This window comes from Ricinus communis, chromosome 3 (assembly GCF_019578655.1).
Source record: "Ricinus communis isolate WT05 ecotype wild-type chromosome 3, ASM1957865v1, whole genome shotgun sequence".
Lineage (NCBI taxonomy): Eukaryota > Viridiplantae > Streptophyta > Magnoliopsida > Malpighiales > Euphorbiaceae > Ricinus > Ricinus communis.
In genome coordinates, this window is record NC_063258.1 from 27,507,491 (window position 1) to 27,523,247 (window position 15,757).

General features: G+C 35.3%; 2 protein-coding genes across 4 annotated transcripts; both read right to left on the reverse strand.

Moving 5' to 3' along the window:
• Positions 1–325: 325 nt before the first annotated feature.
• LOC8268310 (dolichyl-diphosphooligosaccharide--protein glycosyltransferase subunit STT3A) lies at positions 326–9,204 on the reverse strand. 2 transcript variants are annotated; one of them, XM_048372132.1, is made up of 23 exons: positions 8,950–9,204; positions 8,546–8,608; positions 8,405–8,460; positions 8,235–8,306; positions 8,020–8,125; positions 7,885–7,935; positions 6,685–6,780; positions 6,442–6,501; positions 6,242–6,361; positions 5,586–5,672; positions 4,518–4,621; positions 4,295–4,390; positions 3,966–4,086; positions 3,797–3,877; positions 3,569–3,700; positions 3,245–3,475; positions 2,351–2,497; positions 1,676–1,862; positions 1,493–1,590; positions 1,201–1,280; positions 1,016–1,103; positions 691–777; positions 326–600 (listed from the first exon to the last, which is right to left on the reverse strand). In XM_048372132.1, exons 1-23 carry the CDS (start codon positions 9,067–9,069, stop codon positions 538–540), a joined length of 2,346 nt encoding a protein of 781 aa, XP_048228089.1. In that variant the 5' UTR covers positions 9,070–9,204; the 3' UTR covers positions 326–537. The 2 variants fall into 2 exon arrangements, with proteins under 2 accessions (XP_048228089.1, XP_002514244.1); XM_002514198.4 differs by having other exon boundaries at positions 6,248–6,361; positions 8,950–9,203.
• A 2,291-nt stretch (positions 9,205–11,495) lies between these two features.
• LOC8268307 (protein phosphatase 1 regulatory inhibitor subunit PPP1R7 homolog) lies at positions 11,496–15,022 on the reverse strand. Of its 2 annotated transcripts, none has more exons than XM_025156515.2 (6): positions 14,533–15,022; positions 14,059–14,289; positions 13,729–13,875; positions 13,508–13,650; positions 13,305–13,419; positions 11,496–11,966 (listed from the first exon to the last, which is right to left on the reverse strand). In XM_025156515.2, the coding sequence occupies exons 1-6, from the start codon at positions 14,827–14,829 to the stop codon at positions 11,889–11,891; spliced, it is 1,011 nt and encodes a 336-aa protein (XP_025012283.2). In that variant the 5' UTR covers positions 14,830–15,022; the 3' UTR covers positions 11,496–11,888. The 2 variants fall into 2 exon arrangements, with proteins under 2 accessions (XP_025012283.2, XP_002514241.2); XM_002514195.4 differs by having other exon boundaries at positions 11,496–12,187; positions 14,533–15,021.
• Between the last annotated feature and the right edge of the window lie 735 nt (positions 15,023–15,757).

Consider the following 15,757-nt stretch of genomic DNA (forward strand, 5'->3'; position numbering starts at 1 on the left):
AAATTCTCCCCCACCCGAAGAAAAAAGAAAAACTGCTGCTGGACTCCTTTCAATGCTTTAGACCTTCTAATTGTTAAAGGAATGCACGGACTAAAACGAGGATAATGGGATTGGTTAACTACCAGACAAATATCAATTATACATCCTTCATTACTGGCCAATTATATAAGTATACAGTTCTTACTTTATAAATCTGACCCTTCCAATCCCCACGCTAACGTTCAAAATTGTAATATAGTTAATGATTTTTCCTTTTTTAGAAAACAAATGATCAGCGATGGGGATTCAACATTCAACATATATGAGAGAAGCAATTCATCATAGGTTGTGGAGAATTTAATTCTGTATTTGCAAAATTGATTAGTGTTCGTTAAAACTACAAGGTCATTTGAACAACTGCAAAATCTTTGATCTACCATTTGCATCTCATAAGGAAAATGATCAATCACGCCTGCAAATATTACCTCCAAATGCTCTTGCATACAAATCGTATATGAATACTGATATCTAAGAACATTAGCCTGTAAAAAAAATTATTTAGTGCCACGGATTCCTTTTACTAGCTCTGCTTCGTTTGGAGCTAGGAGTTGAGCTTGTTTTCTGCCATGAGAAGGATTAAACGCAGTTAAGTAGGAGATTGGGCCTAAATTAAAAGGTATTAAGTTCCAAAATCCACCCTTTATAACATACCGATTTCTTCTTGGCCTTTCCTCGGATCCTGTTCTTCTGTGGTTTCAATTTGTATATGCGAACCATCCAATGGTGTGTTGTGAATACCTAAATTGACAAGAATACAAATCCCAGTCAGAAGCTTGCAGAAAATTCCATTAAGGATCTTCCTTTTCTTTATTTTAATGCAAAATCTTAGCACAGTGGAAAAAGAAAGTGGCTTTGATTGTATACTCTTTGATCTTTTTGGCTACTCTAATACTGCAATTCCCAGTTTAGGAAGGCATAAACTAACTATTTAAGATTACACTACAAAGTTTTGCCAGTGTAATTAGATTTATCTGACCTCCTCAAAATGCGTAAGTTTGAAATATTTCTTCCCTATTTCTGTTCGCCTCACTCTATCGAAGCCTTTACCATCGGTTTCCACAAACCTGTAGGAAAAAAGTGCAGCATAGAATAACTATTGAGTAATAGAACCAAATATATCTTCATAAAGAAATAATTAGGTTCAAAAAAAAAAAATCAGACCTGTAATATGAAAGTTTGTACATGAGAGAGTTTAACATGGTTGGTGTAGCCTGAGAATCAATCCGATACTGGCCATCTCTCTTCAGACAGAAAAACATGGTACAAATGGTCAATAACATCATAGACCATATATAAATAAGGAAGCTTAACCATTCTTCAAACCTCAGCCAGAAGATAGACATATCACAATTAAATAATGTTTACAGTTTCAACCTATTGTGGCAGATATCTTATTGACAAGAATTCAAAGGAACATAAATTCAATCACATTCAGCTACATGCAAAAATTTACCAGGTAATCAGGCTCTTTGATATGAGGGAACACACCCCCTCCTATACGAACCATCCACAGGAACTTATTGATATCATCACTGGGGTAGCCAACAAGACCTATTCAGTAAGTAATCCATCAGAACTGTTTTGTATTCTCAATCTTGGGGGCAGAAGAGAGAGAGAGAAAGAGAAGCAAACAGACCTCCAAAGACAACCAGTACATATTTTACATCCAAGGAGTTAAAGATTTCCCAAGCTGCCTTTTCAGGAGAAGACATGGCAGTTCCAACAGTTGCAATATGTGTATTATTCCAGGTATTATTGTCAACTATAACAGTTCGGTTAGCCATAGCAGTTGTTTGATAACCATAGTCCCACCACGATGCGACCTGAGAGAATCAAAAGCAAAACAGTTAGTTGGTCCAACATACCTACTAAAACGAGCTCCTGAAATAGGTTTCGGAACCCATCCACTGGATAAAGTATCAAGCTACATAAGACAGTCAATATAAATGCAGCTGACTAATCTATGCCTACCAAGCAGTCACGACAAGCTGATATATTATTTTGAGCATCACTAATTAACCAGTGCTGGAACATGTAAAATCCTTTAGTTTTTAGTTCAATTGTTTATCGTAAAAGAATTGCTATTATAAGGAAGACTTAACTGGAATTTATTGTGAAACTGCTATGATTTCATCAATAAAAGATTGCAAACCTTTTTCATCCATTTAATAATGTATAATGCATGGAACTTGTAATTGTCACAGACACATGCCATGACAGCATCACCTTGAACACTAAACAAATCAACAAATGGAAACCACTATGTTAAGCAAACGGTTCGAACAAGGGGGAACAGTAACGGAAAACTCACTTTATCATCTACTTCTGTATTGTGGCTTAACCATGCATAAGCCTCTCTAAAATCATCAAAAACATGTAAACCACCATCATGTGTATGAGAAGTCAATACAATAGATGGAGCTGAATAAGCTTCTGCTGCTGCCCAGACACAATGAACCTGCAAGGACAAATATTACTCATAATCAGAGATCATTTCAGTTATAAGGATAGTGTTGACCAAAACAGATGGGAATAGGAAAAGGTAAATCTCATAGAAAAAAGGAGCAGAGCTTAAAGAATTTAGGAGAGACATGCCGAAATATCAGCAAGTAGGCTGCAGATAGAAGCCATTTCTCTCCATGTGAAGCAAATCCACCTGACTAACCATTAGTTACTTCACTTCCAGAGTACTTGTTACCTAGTACTGTAAGTTACTACGAGCCGCCAAGAGTAGCCGCATGCATGCTATGGAACTTTCAAAATACGCCATGTACAGTGTACCCCTAAAGAGCCATCAAGGATACTATTCCTATGAAGCACTGAATTTCAGCTTCTAACCAATTAACGAATACTAGAGCATTATAATGTGCAAATTGTTTCTTTGTTTTTCCTTCTTTCCTGAATCAACCTTTTAGACTAAACTTTTAGGATCAGTAACAAGGCAGCTAGAAATAAGTATGCAGACGGCTGCTGCAGAGTGCTCTTGCTTGGACTTTAGTCCCCTAATCTTGGCAAGCTCATTTTATAGACGACTTTGCACTCTTAGTTCATATATGGATCATTCTAATGTCTGATGAATGTAATAGGACACCATATCATGCACAAGCCAAAAACTGAAAATTCATAATACACAAATAATTCCAGCATGTAAGCTTGTTTTTTGAAATATCATAGGATATCAAGGTAAGAGAGAAACCCCACATACCACATAATAGGCGCCAAGCAACACAAGTAATAGAATACCAAAAATAGATGCCTCTAAAGGTAAAACGAGAAGCCTATTTTGAATTCTGGTTCTAATGGATGGCCTCTCCAGAACCTCTTTTTCTTTCCTTTTATTCTTTTTTGAAGGTCGTTCCTTTGCTATATCTTCAGGTTTCTCTGTCTTTCCTGCATCATTTTGCACCGCAACAGTACTTGAACTAGCATCCTCCAACTTCACAGTCAAAAGCATAATTTAGTCCTAGCAAATATTGTTAACGGTTGCCAGTAAACAACAAACAGTACGGTGACAATGGCATGCGCTTACACCAACTCTGGAATTCCCAGATACTCCTGGTAGCTGAAACTTAATTGACCGTGTGAAGACATCAAAAGCTTCAGAAAGGGCAATTCCAGACATTATGCATGCTGCTGGAGCAAGTACAAGCATCAGACGCACCTATAATATGATCAAAACACAAAAATCACATACAACGAAATGGGCAAAGAAGAAAAGAAATCCAAGTGAAATTAGTTATACAAAGGTTCTGCTTACCATGACTCCAGAAAAATATACAGAAGTCACAATGTAAAGGACAACAAAGGAGCTTGCATCAGATAAAGGTAGAAAGCAAGCCTGCCAACAAATAAAAATCATAATGAGACAAATTGAAAATCTATAGGTCATCATTCAAAAGGCATAAACATAAGAACATGTAACTCACAATAATCCCAGCTGGAACCAAGAATGCCAAAACATTAATGTCCATGAAGTAAGATGGCCATGTAGGGGGTTGATGTTCACTAACACTGGCGATGATTGGTATATACTTGCTTGCATAGGTTCTTCAGAGTGTAATGAAAATGAAAATGGAAAATATAAGGTGTAAGAAATCATATAGGAGCAATCCAGTCGCTAAAAGAGCCGATCTAACTCACTATTAATGTTCACACCTGGGAATTAACACAAGATTTAATGTGCACACACAAATATGACATGTTATCCAATAACAGCGATTGACAGCAGAAATGAATGATAAATACAGGTACTTACGGATCAAGCAGACTCAAGCTTCGTCCACTCCATCCCTTTGTGGGGCTGGAAGCTACCATCGCTATTAGAACTGCCATCACAGCACAACAAACTGCCCTGAAGATTATACAATACCCAAGGGCAATTTATAAGGAAAAAACAAATCAATATCTATGACAAGATCGTTCTATTTTCTAAAATGCACTACAAAAAGAAAATAAAATATATGATGACAGAAGCTTACAGGCCAACAGATACAACAAGGGTAACAGCTACTTTAAACATATTTGGAGAGAGAATTCCTTTGATATAATACACAAAAGCCACGACATGGATGATTATAAAAACCTGCAAAGGTAAAATTAGTAACATATAAGAGAAAGCCTCCAAGAAATTAAAACAAAATTGCAGAGATCCAATACACAGACTGAAAGCATAGGAAAAAGGTGCTGTCTTTATATACCAAAGCAATGACAAGCGAAGTCATGCTCAGCATCTTATGCACAAAACATCACCAATACTTCCAACATTTACTTATGTTTCAGTCTCTTAAAAATGTGCTAGATCTCCACACTGATGTCATTATTCATGACAAGCCATAAAAGTTGCTTATATTACACTTTGAAGAGACAGCATGGTATGACTAAGTCTAACTAATAGGGCATCAGATGAGCTTAGAGATTAATATTAAAGCTCAATTTGACTTTTAAGATCATTTCATTAATGCTTGAACAAAATGAACTTGCCTTGTTCGAACTTGAAAGGCAACAAATATTTTTGACTTATGAATAATTAGATTTTGACCATATGCATATATCTTCATTATGCGTGTGCATATGTTGTGTGTGTGTATATATATATACACACATAAACAACAATATAAGTACTTATTTAAAACTATTTGTAATCCTAAAGAGACCCTTTAAAAAATAAAAATAGAATGCTTTAATATTGGTATGTTTAAAATAAATTTGCAACTTATTTTCTCCATAACTTCTGGTGAGAAAATCCTCAGCTCGATTTTAACTCAATTCATACAGCAATTAACTCAAATTTAAATAACGCTGCAGTCAGCTTGTTTATAAGCCTTAACCTAAATTCATGCCGGTTCTAGAGACAAGCCAAGCCTGAGAATACCAGAGCTTGGCCGAGCTCAACTCGTTCTCAATCCTTAAAAGGGAAGATTAATCCTTACAGCATTCTTTACCATTTTTTCAAGAATTTCCATATATAAGGAAAGTATGGATATTAGAACAAAAATTTAAAATTAGAGCAAAGTGTGTTTTAAAGAGGGAGGATAGGGGGAACCCACCAAAAATGATGCAAAATGTTCTGATGTCATGACAGCATTAAAACCTACAACAGGCACCAATGCAGCCAACAGAGTTCCCAAGACCACCTGCATAAGAGACCGCACTTCAACCAAAGACAAAGATTCCATTCATGTAGAAATATATTGCAGTGCTTCACATCTAATAAAAGAAAACTTCTTTGACAGTGAAGCAGGACAGATGACAGACTAAATTAAATAGCCCACCCCTGAAAAGAAATCCCCAAAAGCTTAAATGTTAAAGAAAACACAAAACCATACTCCTTCCAATCTCAAACATTTTGCATACAGTATGTAACACATATAAAAGAATAGAAGATGCAATGCTGACACCTAAACACTCTATGTAAAATTGGGAAGGGATACAGATGGCATGTAAAACTACAATACACATAAAATCATACAACAACAAATCAACCAATCCCCATGCAAGTTCAACATAAGTAACATGAAAACATATATACCACAAGCGAGACAAGCTGAGGCCTACAAAAAGATCCATTGTTCACACAGACCTCTACTATCCTTGCTCTCCCAGCTTCTTTTCCAAATTTTAGAAACACAACATGCAGTCTTCAATAATTATAACAAAAAAAGTTCTTTTTATTTAGAATAAAGACTAGAGGCAGATCATTTACACTTACAAGAGGAGCATACGCAATGTACAACCGAGAAGAGTACCGACCAGTCACAATGCATAAAAGCACATGCATTGGGATAAGATTAATTATAAAGGTGTATCCTCCCCATGAGCAAACCTGAAAAATGAATATGAAACAATAAGTATAAATATGACAAGATGTTGTAAGAAATCAAGTAACATCAGCAAGAGACCTACCATGTAGAAGTATGCTAGGGCATTTAAAGTGGCATAGAAGAGGGATCCTGTATTCAATGTCTGCAAATAACAGAAAATCAAATAGCATAAGAGAATCAAGCAATTTTCTGAAGAGCTAATTAACAGTCCATGTCTTTGTATAGTAAAGCTATTGACTGGTATATCTAATTAGATGTGACAATCACTTTGTAAGCATGTATTAAAGGAATGAGCAAGATTTGTTTCATCTTGTCAGCATCTAACCTTTAAATAAAGATAGAAGGTGAAAATCAAAGCAAATATAGCTACAGCTTCATTATCATAGCTGCCAGCCACTGACCGAGATATATATGACGGAACCTGCAAAAGAAAAGGCAAGCAGTTAAACTTCTTGATACTTTCATATTTATGCATTACAGTACTCCATATAGCAGGAGCTTCAGATGCTATATAAAAATACCATGTCATCAGTATAAATTTTATGTCATACATTTAAGTATTATCTAAAATAAAACAAGAGATAGTTGCACAATTTTGTCCATACAACATATCAAACTAAGTGTAGCTTCCATCTAACTGTTAACTGCAGTTTACACCAATCTGCATCCCAATCAGATCTTCCAAAGTCCAAACTAGGTCCATAGTACCAGTACACCAATGAATAACCAGTCAATTCTTCTCCTGACATACAAATATTAGTAAACATATCATAAAATGTTCTAACAAATTCATCGAGGGATTTTCAGATTGCCTATATGGATATGGTGGCACACAAACTCCAAATCACCATCTTCCACTTCTGCCCAAGATTCACCAAGCCACTTATAGTGGAATACTGCCTACTTCAACATTAAACAACAGAAGAGAGTTCCATCACCCTCCCGTCAACTAAACAAAGATGGGGATTACCTCGGTCATAGATCACAACTACCAGAAATGATACACATTATAACATGTGAATGCTTCAAGCATCTATTGGCTTCTTCTAACCAATAATTTACAAGAAAAGTTCCATGCCCTTGTACATGTGAGACATTAAGTCCTTCCATGTCACAGGCCCAGCGAGCAATTCCAACCAAAATGCCAACGAAGAACTCATTCAAGCTGGCATATTACAAAGGACTTTTGCATCATTTATCCTGTTAAACCACTTTACTGGTATACTACAATTTACTGAGATAAAAGGTATTCCAACACTAATATCAGTTGATAATTCTCAACCTGCATGTATCTATCTAAATCCTACTTATTTGAGCGCAAATTGAGATTAAGAAAAAATGGCTCGACACTTTCTAACATCTTTTGTTTACTGACTGGCAAGAATACTTCAGAAGATGGCTCCTAAAACTGATATGTTCCAGTCATTGAGGACTTGTCACAAAAAGATGCCTCATCGCAGCTGTTGGCAAAACTATAACCAATTACATGATTTATAAAGTAACGAATTCCCATTGTAGGATTTACCATGGCCAAAATAGCCGCTGCAGTCAGTCCAGCACCAGCACCTTTAACTTCCTAGCAAAGACCAATTGCACGTATCATAAACAAACCAGCTTCGATATTCAATAAGATGAGACATCAAGTACACTATATACAAACCTTGGTCAAGAGATAAGTTGCCCATGAAGCGAATGCAGAGAAAATTGGTGCAGTGAATACACAAACAGTCTCGACAGATAAAGGAATATTCAAAGAATTCAACAGCCTGGCATTGGAAAGTAATGACTCAACAAGTTATCCAAAATAGTAATAACTAAGACATGGCACTACAAATTATTTAAATTGGTGGAACATCTTTTAAAATCACTACTAACCACCAGAGTGTTCCTGCAGTCAAGGTCAAGCCAGGATAAACAGTTCCACCAATCACACGGCCAAGAGGATACCTTAGATGAATTATAATAAAAATAAGTCAAAACTGACAAATCATAGATAAATTAGAAGAAGTAATCAATAACTCCACTTAAAAAAAAATTGTGATTACCAGGTTCGGTCATCGAACCAATTCCAGAAGTCATATATCCCTTTCTTTGTTAAAAACTGAAAAAGAAAAGAAATTATGTCCTCTACATATATCATGTTAAATTACAGAGTAAGAGACAATGGTTTTAAAAAATAACTCAACCTGAGTGACTCTGTAATTAAAATAAGGATCGAACTCATGGATAACACTCTCATACTTTATCACCTGAAAAGTCAATCAGCAAAGCTTATGAAACTTCAATAACTAACAACGCACAGAAGCCAACTTAATAACTACCTAACTGAAATCGGTTCTAGTTCAAAATAAAAACTCCAAATATTGAAATTAAGAAAATTAAGAATAAGCTTTACCACAATTACCTGCCTGGCTAAGTCAGTCAACCTTTTCACTTCAAATTTTTTATTAAGAAAATCGAGTATTGTTTTGTTTAATTTACTGTTTATTTTGATGAGTCACACTAAAGAACGCACCACTAGTATCCATGAATTATAAAATGTGAGTGTTAATATGAGGATCGGATCTATAAAATCCGAGAAGAAACTCACAGAGAATAGACGGATCGAGAAAGCGAGAACGCCGATCAAAATAAGGATAAAAAAGGACAGAACATTTCCAAAAGCGTATCGCAAGGTCGTCTCTCCTTTGGCGCTCTCTGAGCCCGCCATTGAGAGGTGAGTCTGTGCGTTTTGTTGCAGGGCAAAAGGTTCTTGGAGGTCGTCGCAATGAAATACGAGACTTTTGGCGAGTGAGTGAGTGAGGTATTAGCAGATTTGCGGGAACTACAAAATTGTCCCTCTAATCTTTTTAAGATGCCGAAAAAACTCAGGTGTTTCAAATAATAGACAATTTTGTTCTTTTTGTTTGTACGTGGCCATATGTTATTGAGAAAAGAGGTCGATTGGTTGGGATATACGTGGTATTACACGTGGCTTGATCCCATTTGTTAGAATTGTTGTTCGTGGGGTTGCCATCTCGTTCAAAACAAATAGAATGCCGTACCTTCGACTAATGCATTTTATCCATCGTGGGCTGATCTTGGCTAGGCTGGGCTGGGCTAGTTGGCCTCTTATGCCATTCCACGTCATAATTGATTGTGGTAAAACCCGATCCATTCGAAAAGGAAATATGTCCTTCCCTATTCCAAACTCAATAGGATTCCCGCTCTGTTTACAAGACTCTTGACAGAAACGAATTTGAGTCTTGCCACGTCACACCCCGATCCTAAATATATGTGTATTTTCTAATATAATTATAATTATAATTTCATATGTGTACTAGTTTTAACTTGTCAACATATTGCGCCTCAATATTTATTATATGACTTTCGAAGATATTTAATGGCTTATAGTGCCATGTATTCATATCATTAAATATATCAAATCATTGATTTTTTTTTATATATATTAAGACCTATAACATTAGATATTTGAAGTATTTTTTTTTGTTGATTATTATTTTTTCCATGTTAGCTTGAGATTACAAACGACATAATAAGAATGAATTCTTACCAGTCAAATAGAGTAAAATATGCATTAATATACCAACACTTAAAAAGAAATTTAAAATTTCATTACATTCTTGGTTTTGGGCAGCTTATGGAAGAGTTTTACAGGAGGTTCAGATTAATATCGATAATGGAGGCACAGTATGTTGCGGAGGAGAATGCTACGGAAGCTGTCAAGATGAGAGCAAAAGTTTAAAGGGAGGTGAAGAGGAAGTAGAAGAAAGGGCAAGCGCCGGAAATGAGAGCATTAGCTCAGGAAACACGTTCTTAGGGAACTAAAATATCATCTGATAATGCTGTTATGATAGGGATAATGACAATGCGAGAGAAAAGAACAAGTATGCGTCAAAGGAGACAAGAGAGGAAAGGGAAGACCAACTTCAACATGAGAAAATCCGCAAGGAGCCACGTCAAGCGAGGGAGAGGAAAAAAAGGTCGGAGGCAGATGTTGCGATGGGTAAGAAGGCTAAGAAGAGATAAAGGTCGGGATCAGTGAGAATGCTGTTCTGGGTATGGCGTCCATTGGAGCCGGCAAAGGAGGAGAATCTATGTATGACCAAAGACTCTTTAACCAGGAGAAAGGCGTGAATATTCTAGTTTTGGAAGTGATTATCAGTATAATGTGTATGATAAGGGCCTATATCAAGCTGAGAATACACTTTCTGCATCATACCAGCCTAGGAAAGATACCGATGGTGATACTTATGGAGGTGCTGATGAGCAGCTGGATAAGAACACAAAAACAGACAGGTTCAAACCCAGTTAGCAGGACAGACAATCTGAGTTTAATAAAGAATGCAGAAGAGGCTGATCCTTTCGGTTTTTGTTACAGAAGTAAAGAATAGTAACAGATCCGTTGACAAATTCGGCAGGGGTGGAATAATGAGAGCTGCTGGTGGATTTTTGCGGGATGGATATGATGGATTCTTCAGCATAAGTTGCGTTGGATTTGAGAGTGGTCAGAGGGGCTATTTTACCAGGTTATTTATGGCACGACCTGCATTTGTTCAGCTCCTTGCTTTAACTCGACTGTAATGGTTTTCATATAAGGATTACCTAATACGTTTTTTTTGTGGTAATCTTAACCCTGGAAACAGCTTATAAGGGGAAGAAACTTAAACGGTGCGCTCACTATGCTTATTATTTCTCAGCAGCTTTATAAGAAGAATCTTTACTTGTTTGCCTCCTAGTTTTAAACCCTTCAATCTATCGCTTATGCGGCATTGCTGGGGTACATTTTATCGTGCAGCAGACAAAATGTTTTTTTCTTTTCGTTTTTTGATGCGATTCATAATGTTTATTGAGCTAATTTAATAGCGTTTAAATCCAATCTAAGATCTCTAATTCATAAGTTGTATGGCCTTTCCAATCTTGTTTTTAAGATATCAAAAGAAAAAAAAAAAAGCAAGTTACCCAGACGGATACCAAAAGTTTGAGTCTAACTTAATCAGGAATTGGGAAGTGCAAGACCGCAGCCAGTTTTCATTTGCATATTTGCAAGGGCAGTCAGGTTTGAATATAAGGAACAACATTATAATAATTTGATCTGACTCCAGATTAAGATTATATAAAGCAGCATTGTAAAAATGCAGGCAGAAACAATCAGAATTCATAGATAACAACTAAATTACAGACTTTAAATTTGTAATAATGTATAAGCCATCGAGGCAATGCTTCCCTGAAAAAAACAAAAAGAAAGAAAGAAACTTCCTCAAAGAACCTCATAGAACGAAAACAATTGAAGATGAATAATTCCTCTTACACTCAGCTCAAACCACTAAGATACTCAGAGTTAACAATAAAGGGAAGCAACAGTAACCTGAGACTCATAATTAAAATGTTACCTAGGAGAAGAAAATTGGAAAGTCAGATGAAGATCTATAGATGTAAGAAAGTTGTAAAACTAGAGTCATCCATAACTGCAACAAGAACAACAGCAAAATATAATTTAATTCCTTGGAACAGTTGCAACTTGTATCCCTAATCCCAGTTGAAGCAGTGCATGACTCTTTGCATCAATGATGTATTTAAAGCTAATATCTTACACCACAGTTTAACCTGCAAAATGGATCCATGAGAACTTTATCAAGGCCCTGTCAGTCGCTCAAAGAGGAACAGGAACATGATTGAGAAGTACCACTCCAACTTTCTGGACAGAATTGTCCTAACAATTAAGGAACCTGGAATCATGAAAAATTCTATGCAAATACATTGGAATCAATTTGCTGAATATTATGAAAAATCTGTCTCAGAGTAACAGCATAGTGTGGAGATCTTGCCTGCAATTAAAAGGAGAATTGGAGATTGGAAAACTAAACAGCAATAATAACAACACCGAAAGGAAATATGCTACTAAGTGTAAAGAAAGCCAGCAGTTTTCTATTTCAAGAAATCAAGCAAGCTTCTTAAGTGGTGAAGCTATTGATTATCATTTGAAGTGCATGAACAAGTGTTTTTATTGTCTATTGACATTATATTCACTAATGATAAAATCACAAAAGCAAAGAGAAAATGAAATGCACTCTGATTGTTCCCTGACATTTCGCATCCTCATAAGTGATCACTTATATGCAGGTGCAACAAAGTTCTGATTTCTGTTAAGCTGTATATAGTGCTACTTATGGGCATGCCTCTATCAGAAAACAGAGGGACATAAGTGGTCCTGCCTGAACTTAAACATGGCATGGAACAGTCACAATTAATATTAGCATATTATAATGCTCAGTGGAGTTCATCAAATAACTATTTAACTAGTACAGTGGAATCAAGCAATTTCTGTCTTGAATGATATATAGATGTTTGTGGCTACATGGATTAGAAAAGATTAGGACAAAATTTAGTGAAAATCTAAGTTAAACTCGTTGAATAGAATATGCTACTTGATATGACTTCCGAGCAATTTCAAAATGTAAAATTACTGAGATACACAACACCAAAGAAGACAATTTATGACCTACTCTATTATCACATATATTTGTGTCTCGCAACATTAATTGAAAGACTTGTGAAAGAGAAGCCAGGATCCAAAATGTAAAGCTTCAAACAAACTTCAGGATATCAGACACTGAACGGCATAATGTTAAGACAATATGCATGAAATAAGCTGGTGTTGACAAAATCCAATTCAGGAGTGTTTTCCATTAAAAGGATCCATGTCAGAGTCAGTTAAAGTATTGATGTCAAGCTAAGATTGCTATGACCCTGGATAAGCTTTCCTAATGAAAACAATCAGAATAATGCTTCCTGTACTCAAGTATGATCAACAGTAAAACAATAAAATAAGCAAGATAAGAAAAGCCCCCTAATAATAGTCAGGGAAGCAATATATCAAATGCTGTCTAGCATGCAGGCATAATACAAAAATGAGGCTCTAAACAGAGTTAAAGAATTTCATACACATGGATTGTTTTCAAAGTAGATTGTGGTTAGTTTCTCTCTTGAACCAACAATTGCCTCAGCAATGCCTTCAAGTGATTCTATTTGGTTGTCATTAAGCCATAGATCTTCTATCCTGTTAGGAGAGGTAAAATCAAAAGTGAGATCAACAATTAAATATGAGAGTACGAAATCCCAAGGGAGAGATGGAGGACTATACATACTGGGTCAGGTTCTGAATGTCATCCACCGATGTTAGCTTATTAGATGATACATCCAGTACAGAGAGATTGACCAAGGTTGACAGGCCTTCCATTTTGCTTATACCATTATGACTCAAATACAACTCTTCTAAAGCAACACATTCCTGTTGTTCAGGGCTGCCTTAGTATGACAAACTACAGTGAGTTTTTCTTGCAACAAAGAACACAATTTTCAAAATTACCTCAAGCCCTTTCATAGAAGTTAAACGATTGCTTTGCAAGCTAAGCTTCTTGATGCATTTCAGGCCACATAAGTTAATTGTTTTGATACGATTTCGGCCCAACCACAGCTCTTGTAAAGTTGTTAAATTTTGCAAATTCTCCATTACCTGAAACAACAAGGCAGTTGCATTTAATTGAGACCATCCTCTAAAAAATTTACAATTACACCATATAATCTCTCTGCCATCCATCTTACTTGCATTTTTACGTTTTAACTGACACACACAAATACAAGAGGATAAGCCATGTACCCCAAATTTATAAATTTGGAAGAAAAAACAAGGACTAACCCGTAATCTATTGGAACCAAGTTCAAGCATTTGTAATTGATAAAGGTGGTCAATCTCCTCCATCTTTGTAACTTCATTTTTAGAAACATAGAGTTCCTTCAAAGTATTGGAGACCTTGGACAATCCATTCAAGGACCTTATTTCATTGAAAGAAACATCAAAAACCAATAGGCTCTTGAATATAGTAACATCAGGAATCTTCATTAATTTGTTATCTCTCAGCACCAACTCCTGCCAAATTTCAAAATTGTCAATTTCTCTCAACACAGAAATCTATACTACAATAAATTAATCAAAGGTCATCAAGTTTAGGGCAGCAAAAGCATAGCACAGCATATAAAAGTCAATAAACCAATCACAGCAAAAGACATATAAAAGATTAGAGCTTTAATCAAATGCTAAAGCCAATCTTCTGCATTTAATTTTAATTTGGTAAAACCTAATAATTATTATGTTAAGCAACAATTGAGTTACCTCAAGACCTGATAACTCTTCCCAACCAGAGAACGGTTGTATTGCAGCATCATCAACTAGGTTTTGCCGAAGAGAGAGTTTTTTAAGGTTCGACAGATGCGCAATTCTAGGGTCCAAACGCGATAACCGATTCGCAGTCAAGTCTAACTCTATTAGACCTGGAGATAACTCAACTGAATCGAGATCATGAAGCTGAAAGCTCGTGAGGTCGAGTATAGTGCTTGATGGATCGATTTCCACCGTTTGATCTTCGCTATCTAGATTCAAGCCTCGCGGCGGTTGGGTGGCGCCGTCCATTCACGGATGTTCTTTAAGATCAGAAAAGAAATATAGCAGTTGATGGAAGTTTCAACTTTGTGTTTTGATTCTCTCTGCGTATGGATTTCCAGGAATAAAATGTTAATTGGGCTTCTATAAATGGCCAATTTATTCTAGGCTTTCGGACTTAGATGGTAGGCAACCCAGCTAGCCTAACCATGAGAAATCAACCTTAATTGCAAAAAATTTTAAGGCTGACAGTGAGCAGTGCTATAATAAACTAGAATTCACCGGCGCAAATTATTATTATAATATATATAATTAAATATAATTTATTTTTTATAAATATATTCTTTAATTATTTTTATAATATCATATTTTTAATAATTAGATAAAAGTATAATTTTTATTAAAAATTTGTATCAAATTATGATAGTATTAAAAATAAAATTAATTGAGCACAATTAGTTCTATTGAAATTAAAAATTAATATAATTGGTTCTATTAAATTTAGAAAATTAATTACTAATTAATTCTATAAAAATAGTAATTATTGACTAATCATAAAAATATATTAATTAATTTAAGATTTTTACTATTAAAATACTTTAATTGATTTAAAAATTCTTTCTCATGCTTTTATATGTAATTATAAATTATAAATAGGTAGATCAATTAGCACGAATTTCTGCACCGACCATTTTCACACAGGATAAAGTTGTATACCTAGAAGGTAGAATTTAGAATGGTTAGAAAAAAAGGTAAGATATAGAAGTAATTGAACTACAATGCTTCTCTTTGAAAAAAAAAAAACTACATGCTTATAAAATAAATTGATAAATTTATTTTATTTCTTTTTTTAAAGGATTTATTTTATCTCTTTTAAAAAATTATAATTTCATTAGTGCCATTTTCAGAATAACTGAAATTTAGATTAGTCCTGGTTATTTTCAAACCGAATTGACCT